This window comes from Plecotus auritus (assembly GCF_963455305.1).
Source record: "Plecotus auritus genome assembly, chromosome: 5".
Lineage (NCBI taxonomy): Eukaryota > Metazoa > Chordata > Mammalia > Chiroptera > Vespertilionidae > Plecotus > Plecotus auritus.
The window spans coordinates 16009988-16022899 of record NC_137776.1 but is presented as its reverse complement, the minus strand read 5'-3'; the positions used below and the strand labels follow the sequence as shown (position 1 = coordinate 16022899).

The window sequence follows — 12912 nt, the reverse complement described above, 5'->3', positions numbered from 1 at the left end:
AGGAGTTAATGACTAAGAAGAAAGTGAGGGCATGTGCAACAGCCATAAAATGAGAGGGACCATAACCCTGTCAAGAAACTAAGAATCTGAGTCTAAAGCAGAGAAAACAGCACCTTTACACACTACTATTATACAGGGTGGGGCAAAAGTGGGTTTACAGTAGAGTTGTACGTGAAATGCAGAGTTTATTCTTGTATTATTTATTGTATTATTTTCCACATGAACAACTGTAAACCTACTTTTGCCCCTCCCTGTAGAAAGATTACTATATCGTGAGTCTCTGCTTGTCTCTCCCCCAAGACTGTGAGCGCTCCTGAGAGAAGTTTAATAAATACATAATTCAGTTAAGGAAAAGTCCTTATTAAGCAGCATCTGACAACCAAACAGGTCAATGAGCAGAAGAAAAACAAACTCTCACAGCCAGTCTATATATTTTTCCAGTGAGCAAGCCCAGTACAAACAAGGTCACATGAACACTTCATGGGCCGTTGTAATTCATCACCCCTGTGAGAAAAGAGCTGTGTCCCAGTAACTTATTGGATCAATAATATCATCCTTGTATATAATCAGCAATATGTTTTTAGAATTATGAGATGTAGCATTATATCTTAAAATATATAAACAATTATTTTCAGAACCAGTAATCTTAAGCATTAAGCAACATTAGTTAATCCTTTTTCATCTACTCATCTATTATATAACAAGCAGAGGCCCAGTGCACATTTGTGCACTCGGGGGCGGGATCCTCAGCCCGTCCTGTGCCCTTTTGCAGTCCGGGAGCCCTTGGGTCATGTCCAGCTGATGGCTTAGGCCGGGCAGTTGGACTTCCTTAGTGCTCCTGCAGAGGCAGGAGAGGCTCCCGCCACAGCCACTGTGCTCGTCAGCCATCAGCCCAGCTTCTGGCTGAGCGGCGCTACCCCTGTGGGAGTGGCACTGACCACCAGGGGGCAGCTCCTGCGTTGAGCATCTGCCCCCTGGTGGTCAGTGCGTGTCTTAACGACCGGTCATTCTGCCATTCTTTTTATTTGCACATTACCCTTTTATTATTTAGGATTATTATATAGGAGATGTACAAATTACATTATACCAAAAGACATCTCTTTTACTATGACGAAATGTATTTTAGGATTGAGAAATACAGATCTACAGTTAAGTAAGCACATTTAAATATAAAGAGAGTAAATCTAGGTAGATATTTTTAATGAAGTAAAAAAAAAACACTCAACAGCCACTGGCCTTTATAATACTCACAAAGGAAACGGAATGGGGTTATAGCTGTTTCCTGGAAGCAAATTTGCAAAGATCGCTTTCATGGTTGATTTTTCCTTCACCTGGCTGTCTGTGGATCCCAGCAAATGTCCATCAAACACGTCTAGGATGAAAAATATTTTACTTATATGTTAATATTTAAAAGAGTTTTAAAAAAAGTATAAAGCATCAATTTCATTTCCTTTTTGGAACTCAGACATATGCACACGATAATTACCAATTATGGTGTAAATTTCTGATCTGGAATAACAATTATTATAGAATGAATCAGAAAGCAACAATGAAACATACATAGCACTGACTCCAAGGGGTTCACTTTTTTACACTTTAACATTTCTGAAATTGAGATCCACCTACAAGCGATGGCAGAGGCCAGGCAGCAGTCACGATGGAATTACTGCCTGAGCATGAACTCAGCTCTTCACGTTGCCACTTCAACTCAATTCTGTGCACTGTGGCTATTACACATGAGTTTAATTGCAACTAAAAAATTATTTTTTAAAGTATGCACTACAAGTAAGTAGTTACTGCTTAAATAGAAAGCAAGGAAAGAGAGAAGCAATGCATAAATCTGCTATTAGTGAAACACCTATTCGTTGTTGGAGAAATGGCTGCAATTTTTCTTATTTTCTTACAAGGCAACAATCACGTGCTTTATGGGACTTAAAAAAGTAATATCCCCAGAAGGTAGATAAAGCTGAATAATATTTTGTTACTGAGATATTTACACATCAAATAGAGAACTGAAGAGGTGACTTGGTAAAAAGCTGTATCTAAAAGAGCACATTCAATAGTATAAAATGCGTAAATTCTAAGGGATAAGAGAGCATTGTGTCAAAGCATTCAGAGTGCTTTTCTCTTTGGGATGAAGCGCAGGGAAAGTGACTGGAGCTGTACCTTCGGAAACGCTGGCTGAGTCCAGTTCCGGCGGCCCTCCCCCGACCGGCTCAGGCAGCGCGTCGGGGGGAGTAGGCAGCTGCAGGAGGGCGGAGCTGGTGGAGCTCTGACTGGACAGGGTGCTCAGGAAGCGGTCCTCTACAGAAAAGCAGAGCTTAGATGAGTCATGTAAAAACATGAAGTCCATTTCTACCTGACAGCAATGCTTTTCAAAAGCCAACCCACAGTTTTACTTCAGAAACCAAAGTATTTTAGCTTCCTAAAAATTATTTAGGCCATTTTTGTGCATACTTTAGATATGGGAACAAAAATTCAGACAGGCTACATGACTTGACTATGATCAGATCTTAACCAAGTCAGACTCCTACCAATATTCTCTGCAATAGACAATAATGCAAAGTTATGTTTATTAGTTCAATTTAATAGGGAATGAAATTATGACAATTGGAAAAAATTATATGCCACATTCTCGGGGGGGGGAAATTCACTTAATTATAATAGAAAAAATGCCAAGAACCAAATAAGCTGAGCTCTTGTTCTACAAAGATGGTCTAAGTAAGAACCTACACATTTGCTAAGATGTCACCAAGTTATTCAATGAATATTGTGAAAGACAGCTAAAATCTAGAAAAAATTTTAGTAACATAAAAACCTAATTAAACTTTGTAAGACTTCTGCACTGAAACCTGGGGGCTGACTTTGGAACTAGCAAAGCAGACATTCAGTCTCCTTTTTCCTCCTTGTTCTTCCCCTAACAGCAGCTTTCTCTATTTAATGTTTATTTTGATCTCCTAATTTCTCTCCTTGAAATATACTTTATAATAATCTTAAACTGATAAAAGCTACAAATGCTCTAAAGTAAGGAAAAAAATCTATGAACAATTAAATCAAAGTAATTATCAAAATTAGCAGTAAAAAACAACCACTAGACTAATAATAATAATGTCTTTAAATCTAATGGCAGGTGATCACTAGGCTCATGAACCAACCTTTTTCTCCATTCGGAAGCCCTGGAGAAACATTCCGTGGAGGCGCATCCACCGTACTTATCTGTAGAGAAGAAAACACTTTGTTCTTAAGGGAACACTAAAATCACATTTTAAAAACGTTTAACCAAGTGAATCTTAAACTTTCTGGTCTCATGACCCCTTCAACTCTTAAGAATTATTAAGACACTCAGCTTTTATGTAAGTTATATCTTCTAATTTTACCTTATTAGAAATTAAAACTGAAAGTTTTAGGATATGCATTTATTAATTCATTTAAAAATAACAAACCCATTATTTATTAACATAAATAACATATTTTAATTAAAAATAGCTCTTTGCAAAAAACTGGTAATAGAGGCATTGTTTTTCACTTTCACAAATACTTGAATATCTAGCTTAATAGCTCAACAGGTTAAATGCAGAAGCCAGAGATGAATATCGCCCTTGTCTTCTGTCTGACTAGAAACTTTTCCCTTCTCACTTGCATATTTACCCACATCTGCACTCCTTCTTTTCTTCCAACCTATTTTAGGTCAGCAGTTCCCTCTGTCCGCCTCATCTGAGTCTTTCTTTGCTCATGGAATATCTTCTCTCCCTCTGTGTTCTCACCTTCTCCACTGCATGTAAATATGCTATTATGTGTATCATAAAACAAAATCTGCCCATAACCCTTTGTTTCTCTCCAGCTTCGACGTCATCCTTCCTCTTCCATAGCTCATTCTTTAAAAGCTTCATGTTCATTCTGTCAACTAATGGTTGTTGGCACCAATTCAATGCCAGAAGGAATCCCTGATTTGGGGTTCGGTGAAGAAGGAAACTTTTTTCAGTGCAACACAGCCTAACTGTGATCCAGCACAGCCGAAAACAGCATGGCTGTAAACAGCGCTGGGGCGAGGCAGCCCTGGGGCCAGGCCCTCTCCAGCCAGACAGCTCTGCTCTGCTCTGTCTGTGAGACATGTTCGGTGTTTCAGCTCAACCAGGGAGATGCAGTCTTCGGTGGAAAGGGAAAGTGTGCTCCTAAAGACACTTTCTTACCTTGCTTTCTTCCCCCTGTCTCAGTCTTCCAGGACTTGGAGGAACTGAAGGCCGCTTTCTACCCTTTTCCTGCTGGAAAAGATCTTGCAACCTACAGTTAAAGGAAAAGAAGAAAACAAAGAAAATGGTTTTGTTTCTGATATCCTCAATAACGTTTACAAATTTTCTCCTTACAGCTTCAAAAACACAATAATTAGATTTTCCTGTCTCGACTGCAAGAGTTTTAAGATTGTACATAACTAAGACGAAGTTTCTGTTTTATTTCTAGTCAACTAATCAAAAGCTGTTACTGATTTGACTATAGATATAAAGGAAAGGCAGATTATTATAAGAGACAGCATAACATGTATTAAAAACATAGGCTTTAGAGACCAATACATCTGACAATTAGCACCTATATAACTTGAGCACATCCTTTAGTCTCTGAGAGCCATAGTTTGCTCCTCTGTAAAATGGAAATGGTATATACATTGTCGGACTCACAAGACCAAATAAAGAGTGAATGTCCATCTAGTGTTTATTTAGTGCCTAGCATAACCCAAGTGCTCAATAAATGAATGTTATAATCATCTAACTGGACATATAAATAAATACTAAAGGGAAATATTTCCCAAAATAAATATTTCAATACAGGAATACGATATACAATGATTCAGATGAGATTCAATAAGCCCACACACTATAAGTATTTGAAACAACATTAAAGGCTGCTCTCATTTTTGTTTTCTTTTTTAATTTTCACAAACTACCTAAAGATTAGCATATATATTTTTTAAAACATGAAAAAATGTGGGGGTAATAGTGGTGACAGAAAATAAAAGCTTCAACAAACTGAGAGTAAAATACAACATCCATAATTAACAAAGACACTTAAATTGAAGACATCATGGCAGAGCCCGTTTTGCAATAACAGTGAAGACGCACTGGATGCCCAGTCCCACCTGCTATTCCAGGCCTGGAGCACCTCACAGAGGCTCTGCTTCTTGGCAATGAGGGACTCAAAGACCGACTGCAGCTGCTGAGGGGCATCCACAGAAGAAGACATGAGCCTCGCCTGCACCTTCTCAATCCAGTTCTTGAACTCGCCTTCTTCCATCTACGAGAAACAGAAACAATGCCAGCCCAGCCATCTGAAACACACCCCCAAACGCATCTTCCAGTGGGTTAATAGTTAACTTCTGGGTTTCTGTCCAAGAAATGAATTTACCTCCTTCTGTGCAAATATATCTTCCATTTTTTCCTCTCTTGTTTTGCTAAATGTGTCAGTTTTCAAAGATGCAAGTCTTTCATCGATGGCAAGATATACCTGTGAAACTCTAACAATAGAAAGAATGGTAAACACTTTAGAAAAGTGGAATCAAATTTTCTAATCTCACAAAAATAGAAAAAAGATGTCACACACAAAACTTTTCATGTTTTATCTAAGTAAGAATCATATACCATTTTGCAGAACAAAAAAGACCTGAAAAGATGTATATCAAAATTTTAACAGTTGTTATGTCTAAAAGGGCTTGTCTTCTTTTTAAATACTTTTATATATTGTCTACATTTTAAGTTTTTATACCAAGCATATTTAACATACAATTAGAAAAATGCCATTATTTGTTTACAAAGAAAGCTAAATGAATAAACTAAATCTTTAAAATATCTGTAGATTATAGGCAGTTCTGAACAAAAAAGAAGATCAAAGAAACTAAAACTTACTTTTGAAAAAAGTCCTTCAAATCCTGAAGAAGGGACACTTTTAATGGGGCCTGGCGTTTAATGAATACTTTGGGGAGTGGAACGCACACTTCAAGAAGCCTAATGGGAGAATAACTGAGAGAAGAAAACACAAGTAATAGTAGAAAAGTGAATAACACGTTAATATTTTGATTAAAGGCATATCATGATGGTCAAATCCTATGAGGCATAAGTGATAACAAAGTGTCAATAAAATGGTGTTTTAAAACAATCATAAAAATATTGAAGACCATTTTCAGCCATTATAAATATTCTCCCCAATTCTGGAAGCATTTGGTTTTGTTTGTTTTTTTCACTGCACCGTGACACCATCTTTTATTCCCCAGAGGCCACCCTCCTGTGCTTTAAAAAACAAAATGACTGGGAGGAGACATCCTTCCTACAGGTGGCTCAGACACAGGTATTCACCACCTTCCTGGCTTCTGAGAATTCTTCAGGAGTCTTTCCACCTAGTAAACGCTATATCCCACCTAGGCCCTAGGTTCATGGCCAGAAGGACTTGCTTAAAAAAGGAAATAAGGTCCAATTACAAATATTTCCTACTATGTGTCAAGTGTTGTTTTAGGTGCTGAAGATAAAGCACTAAATAAGGGCCAAAATTCCAGCCCTCAGGATTTAGATTTGAGTAGTAAATGAGACAAATAAATATTTAAAAATATGTATACATCAGATGGTAAGTGCTATGGAAAAAATAAAGCAGGAAATGCCAAAGGCAAGGGGTCAGGGCAGATGAAATCTGAACTAAGACATGCAGGAGAAAGGGAAAGCAGGCAGATAGCTAGGGAGCAGGAGGTACAAAGAGAGAAGAGCAAGTGCAAGGCTCCCAGGCAGGTGCGGCTACAGCAAGGTGAGCAGGGGAGAGCAGTAGGAGGTCAGAACAGAGAGGTACTGGGCAGCCAGCGCATGTAGGAGCTTACAGGTCCATAATGGACGCTGGTTTTCACTCAGGGTGAAACAGACACCCATTAGAGGGTGTGGCCTGAGCTGATCATTCTGACTAGTTCATATCATGACTCCACCGTGTGCTAGCTTTATAAGTAAGCTAATACAAGTGAGGGTAATAATACCTATCTCTTAGGGCCGTGGTCGGCAAACTCATTAGTCAACAGAGCCAAATATCAACAGTACAACGATTGAAATTCCTTTTGAGAGCCGAAAACCAACTTCTGCTCATGGGCCATGAAGTTTCAATCGCACTGTACGTGCGCGCCCGCACGTGGTATTTTGTGGAAAAGCCACATTCAGGGGGTCAAAGAGCCACAGTTTGCCGACCACTGTCTTAGGTTAAGGAGTAAACAGAACAACAGCACTTGCAGCTTAGCACAAGAGTGTGACCCTCTGCATTTGCGAAGGTGGGGGAACACATGCCACCAATTAATCCAATCTAGCACTAGTGGAAATGTCACAAAGCCTTCCAGGGAACAGGTGAGTGCGTAGAAGGTTGCTCTGACTTCTTACCTGAAAGATGCCACCATCTGGTTATAGGAGAAATACTGGTGATAATCATGGTGGATGGAGTGACCGCATGGCTCAGCATTGGCTCTACGAGTGTACTGGTGCCCGTAAAACCTAAGCTCAAGGTATTTTGCAAATGACATGGACCAGGACTCATTGGAAAGAGCAACAACTGGTGTTACCTGAAATTTAGCATAAATCATTTGTTATCTAATCACATATTAAGAATATCTCTTTTTTAAACATATGTATTTTCTTAATACAAATCTAGCATATTCTGACTACAGAAACCTGGAAAAAGAAGTGTTAAAAGGTGGGTGGAGTTAGGGATGACTGGGAAGAGCAGCATCACCAGTAACCCAACCACCAATATCAATATAAAAATTATTTCCTGTAGTTTCATAATCTTTTATTTTTTTTTACTTAGCAATGGATCATAAATATATTCCCACATCAAATACTCTTTTACAGCTTGATTTTTAATGGCTGCAGAATATCCCATTATATGGATATATTAACCAATCCTTAATGATGGGCATTTAAGTCATTTACAAGTTGTTCTTTATTTTGATGAGGCTCTAATAAACTTCCTTGTATATAAATACTTATACATATCCATAATTATCTCTTTGGAATAAATGAAAGAAAGTAGTAATTGGGCCCTAGCTGGTTTGGCTCAGTGGATAGAGCATCAGCCTGCAGACTGAAGGGTCCCAGGTTCGATTCCAGTCAAGGGCACATGCCTGGGTTTTGGGCTTGATCCCCAGCAGGGGGAGTGCAGGAGGCAACCAATCAATGATTCTCTCTCATCATTGATGTTTCTTTCTCTCTGTCCCACTCTCCTCTCTGAAATCAATATATATATATATATATATATATGAACGTAGTAATTGGTAGTTCAAAGAACATGGACATTTTCCATGTTCTTTGCCACAATTTTGCCAGACTGTTTTCCAAAACAGGACTACTAGTTTACACAACTTCGAACAGGATCCGAGTACCAATTCCCCACTCTCTTACCAATCCCAAGAATTACAAACCTTTGAAATGTGATTTCTTAAGAACAAAAATAGGAACACACTTCACTGGTTTTTGCTTACACTTCTTTGACTACTAATACACAAAATTTATTTTCACAAACTACTGGCCATTTGTATTAAGTTGCTTTGTCATGCCTTTTGCCCATTTTTAAGTAAGACTGTGGCCGGCTGGTGTGGCTCAGTGATTGCACTTGGACCTATGAACCAGGAGGTCATAGTTCAATTCCCCGTCAGAGCAATTGCCGGGGTTGTGGGCTCGATCCCCAGTAGGGGGCATGCGGGAGGCAGCTGATCAGTGATTCTCTCTCATCACTGATGTTTCTATCTCTCTCTCCCTCTCCCTTCCTCTCTGAAATTAATTTTTAAAAAATATTTTTAAAGTTAAGACTGAATATTGCAAGGAATGATATCATGGCTGTTTGCTTGCTACTGCGGAAGGAACTAACCAATTCTGCCCTCCTCAACCACTGACATCAGTGTAGATCACACTGTCAATTTACCTGGAATTCCCACATGTGCCTTCCAAAGCACACTCCAAAATAAGCCAATAGAGATACCAATGAAGTTAAATTTGGCACATGCAAACAATTTGGATTAAAAGTATATATTAAAACCAATACTGACACCAAATACTTCCTCTGGAGTTATAAAATACACACACACACCCCCCGAAGGAAAAAGACATGTTGTTCTTTTCTTAAGAATGTACATTGAAAGTCAGTAGAGATGAATTTAAACATGGCCTCATCTGTAGTAGAAATGTGGCTATAAGCTCAATACAAACATCCCAGCATACAAACAGTTACCAGTCTGTCTCCTCCCCTAAGAACAAGGAGTCCTTGTACATTGCTCTTTTTCATTCCTAGGGCCTAGCATAGAATTGGGAACATAGACAGTGCCAAATAAGTGTTTGCTGAATGAATAAAAAAAACATAACTGAGAACTGTCAAGACATAATCTCCATATATTTTACTAGACAAGGTACCTATATTTTTCATAATGACCGATGAATTCTAAAATAAAATCCTCAAGAAACAAACATGAAATGGAACATACAGCACTAGAAGGTAAATAAATATGAGCCCAATGACAAACAACACATTCAAAATAATAGACAACCTTCCCTCACAAAAAAGAACTATACAATAAAGAAATAAATATCCTATGAAATATAGCCACAGGGTACATTTACCTGTTTGCAGATCCTGCACCAGGAATACGTGAGAATTGTATGTTGATATCCAGGTACTGGAGAATCCAACTCCTTCAGGATGATCTGCACACAGCCTTGGCCATGCACAAAGCGCCGGATGTGATGCACCATGGGGGTATCACAGAACATGCTAGGACACTGGTAAGAAGGCCTTTGAGAAAAAAGAAAGTCCTCACGTTAACCATAAAACTGAAAAGCAATGTGTAATGAACAAATACAGTCTAATCCACTGTCGAGAAAGTGCAGCGTCCTCTCTAGAGTAAGAATGACTGGTGGACGGTCTGCGGGGCTCCACTTAAAAGCGCTGCTTGGGGCCAATAGCCGAACATCCTGCCTTCAGCTACAATCCACTTGGTAAGCACCTTTTATTTGCTGAGCATTTCTAAAACTCCTTCCATTTCTGGAGCTTGTTATTCCCTATAAAGGGGGCTGGTAAAGATCAAATTACTTGCTCTTTGAAATATAAATAGCAGGTGATGCAGGTGATAGCACTAAGGCTTAAACCTGCGATCCTATGCTTTTGCTTCTCACTGGAATCACTGTAAAAACACAAATCCTAAAATAAAATAAAAGCCGTAGGGTTGGCAGGATAATTAGATGGGCAAAGATTTGAGGAATGAACTGGATAAGACACCCCAGATAGTGTATGAAATAGACTACTTCTTTGCGTGTGGCATGAAAGTGAAGGCCACACAACAATAAACTCATGTTTATGTTTTAGGTTGAAATTCCGGGCATCAAAAAAGCACAAGTGGGACATAAAGAGAAAATATATTCTTACCTGAAACAGTATCTCTCTAAAAATATTCCTAATGTAAGATCATTTTTTCCATAAAACTCCATTGTTACAATCCTAAAGGAAGAGATCACTTCTTAGTAATGTTTCATGAGACTTACCACACAGCAAAGATTTCATGAGACAAAGACTGACTGTCTACTAGATGTGCTTATGATACAGTACTAATGCAGGTAATATTCTCTTGTTACAGAACAGGTTTTGCTTCAGCTGATAAAACGAGTTTGGACTAGCTACACTTCAGCATCTTATCCACGCCCAGTCCATTAGTATCTTAGGAAACTATTTAATCAGGATGATTATAATATTAAATGAGTACACATCTCTTTTACAAAGCCTTAAGCCCTGTCAACACAAAATGGGACTCCTGTCTCCTGCTCTCTAGTGCACACCTTACTGAGCTTGGTGAACCGCAGCTCAAATTCTTCCAGGAGAGCCAATTCATCACTTTAATTCTAACTTATAAATGCCCACAAACAAGAGTTTAGCTGACCAGTGTTGAAGCCCCCATCTCATTCAAGTCTTGACCTAAGGAGTCAGTCCAGACACCTGGAGAGAAATTTCCCTGGGCTCCCTCAGCCCGTCACCTGCTGATACTAGAAGAATCCCTGGTCTCACTGGCAGACGTCCAAAGTGAAAATATGAGACACACTTTGTCATGGAAACAGTGCTCCAAAAACAAGCAGTTATGTTCCACAGTACTTTTAAAACTAAAGATAATTATGTAATAACTAGGCTTTGGGACTATCATTTCAAACAAATCATTTATATATAAATGTAAATATACTAGAGGCCCGGTGCACGAAATGCCTGCACTGGCGGGCGGGGGGGGGGGGGTCTCTCAGCCCGGACTGTGCCCTTTGCAGTCCAGGAGCCCTCAGGGGATGTCCGACTGCTGCAAAGGCGGGAGAGGCTCCTGCCACCGCCATTGCACTTGTCAGCCGTGAGCCTGGCTTCTGGCTGAGCAGTGCTCCCTGCGGGATCAGGCCGAAACCAGCTCTCCGACATCCCCTGAGAGGTCCCGGGTTGCAAGAGGGCACAGGCCAAGCCAAGGGACCCCACTGGTGCACGATCAGGGCCAGGGAGAGACATGGGAGGTTGGCCAGCAGGGGAGGGACCATGGGAGGGCTCCAGGGTGTGTCCGGCCTGCCTCGCTCAGTCCCGATCGGTGGGACCCCAGCAGCAAGCTAACCTACTTGTCGGAATGTCTGCCCCCTGGTGGTCAGTGAACGTCATAGCAACTGGTCAACTGTCTGCCCCCTGGTGGTCAGTGCAAGTCATAGCGAGCGGTTGAGCAGCCTTAGCATATTAGCATATTACACTTTGATTGGTTGAACAGCCGACCGGTCGACCGGACACTTAGCATATTAGGCTTTTATTATATAGGATAGGATATGTGTGTGTGTGTAACATTATAAAACATGTTTCTATCAATCTACTTAGAATTAAGTTTTGGAATAAAATTCAAGGCAAAGACTGACTGTTTTTGTAAAAATAATGCCTAAAGGACAATCTGCCTAAATTACATTATTGTCAAAATGCTGAAAACTAGCTTTTGTATCAATTTCCTCACTTTTATAATAACAAACTTCTCTTTCAGCCTCGCATTCTGTTCACTTTTACTTAAAATACTCTCATTCACTTCTAGCCATGAACAAATGGAAATTTCATATTTTACTCACAAGTTTTAAAAGTTCTATTAACTCATATATGACCATCAGCATGCCATATTCCTAAAAACAGACCCTAGGGCTGAATTTTTACTTAAAGTTACTGAATTCTGTTCTCAGGTAAAGTGCAGTGGTGCAGGGGGACAGGAATCCTACCAAGGACTGACGCAGGCACTGGGGGCATTGCTGGACTGGGCGGAGGAGCTGCTGAAGAGCACGCACAGTCTCTGGTGGTTGACGGGGTTCAGGCAGTCCACCTGCAGAGGAGAGGATGAGCGCCCACAAGTCATAATACACTCCAGGCCCAGTGCTCGCTTCTAAAACTAACACATCCCACTCCACTCTAAAGCCTCCTATCTGTAGGGTTCTGCTGACGATTTAATTAAAAGAAACTAAATATAAAGAAGAGCCATTAGTTTTTGTGATAAAATAATCCAAAAAGTTCGAGTTAAAAATAAAAATGGTTGTCTAAATAGCTTGTTTAATCTTAAGTACTATTTATTTTTACAAAATTGCATTAAATTGTTTTGGAAATACATAATTACATATGAAACAGTATGAACTAATGGCTATATATAACATCAATTTGAGACATTTAGATATCTAAATTCCAAGGAATTTACTTATTTGTACTTTACACCTGTTTTTGATCATTTCAAAAGTAATGCCCACTCTCTGTTGAATTCAGATAATACAGAGGTAGATGGAAAAGTCCATGGAATACATAAAGCCTCTCCTCCTTTGAGGCCACCTGATCCCCACAAATGGGCAAATCTGACCATATGGTTAAAGACCATGCATTCTT

The 12912-nt window shown here is 39.5% G+C and overlaps 1 protein-coding gene across 4 annotated transcripts in view; it reads right to left on the bottom strand.

The window, feature by feature from the left end:
• PIKFYVE (phosphoinositide kinase, FYVE-type zinc finger containing) overlaps nucleotides 1–12912 on the bottom strand; it is a gene marked incomplete at its 3' end in the record, with an annotated part of 77057 nt that overhangs the window by 14819 nt on the left and 49326 nt on the right. For all 4 annotated transcript variants that reach the window (XR_013960595.1, XM_080668042.1, XM_080668044.1 and 1 more), the window contains 11 exons: nucleotides 12264–12364; nucleotides 10423–10494; nucleotides 9621–9792; nucleotides 7392–7570; nucleotides 5895–6008; nucleotides 5398–5506; nucleotides 5132–5286; nucleotides 4191–4281; nucleotides 3156–3216; nucleotides 2167–2304; nucleotides 1252–1372 (listed from right to left, as the gene is read on the bottom strand). Coding sequence is in view for 3 of the 4 variants with exons in the window: in XM_080668042.1 (XP_080524168.1) it covers nucleotides 1252–1372; nucleotides 2167–2304; nucleotides 3156–3216; nucleotides 4191–4281; nucleotides 5132–5286; nucleotides 5398–5506; nucleotides 5895–6008; nucleotides 7392–7570; nucleotides 9621–9792; nucleotides 10423–10494; nucleotides 12264–12364 (1313 nt within the window). The remainder of the gene's footprint in view (nucleotides 1–1251; nucleotides 1373–2166; nucleotides 2305–3155; nucleotides 3217–4190; nucleotides 4282–5131; nucleotides 5287–5397; nucleotides 5507–5894; nucleotides 6009–7391; nucleotides 7571–9620; nucleotides 9793–10422; nucleotides 10495–12263; nucleotides 12365–12912) is intronic.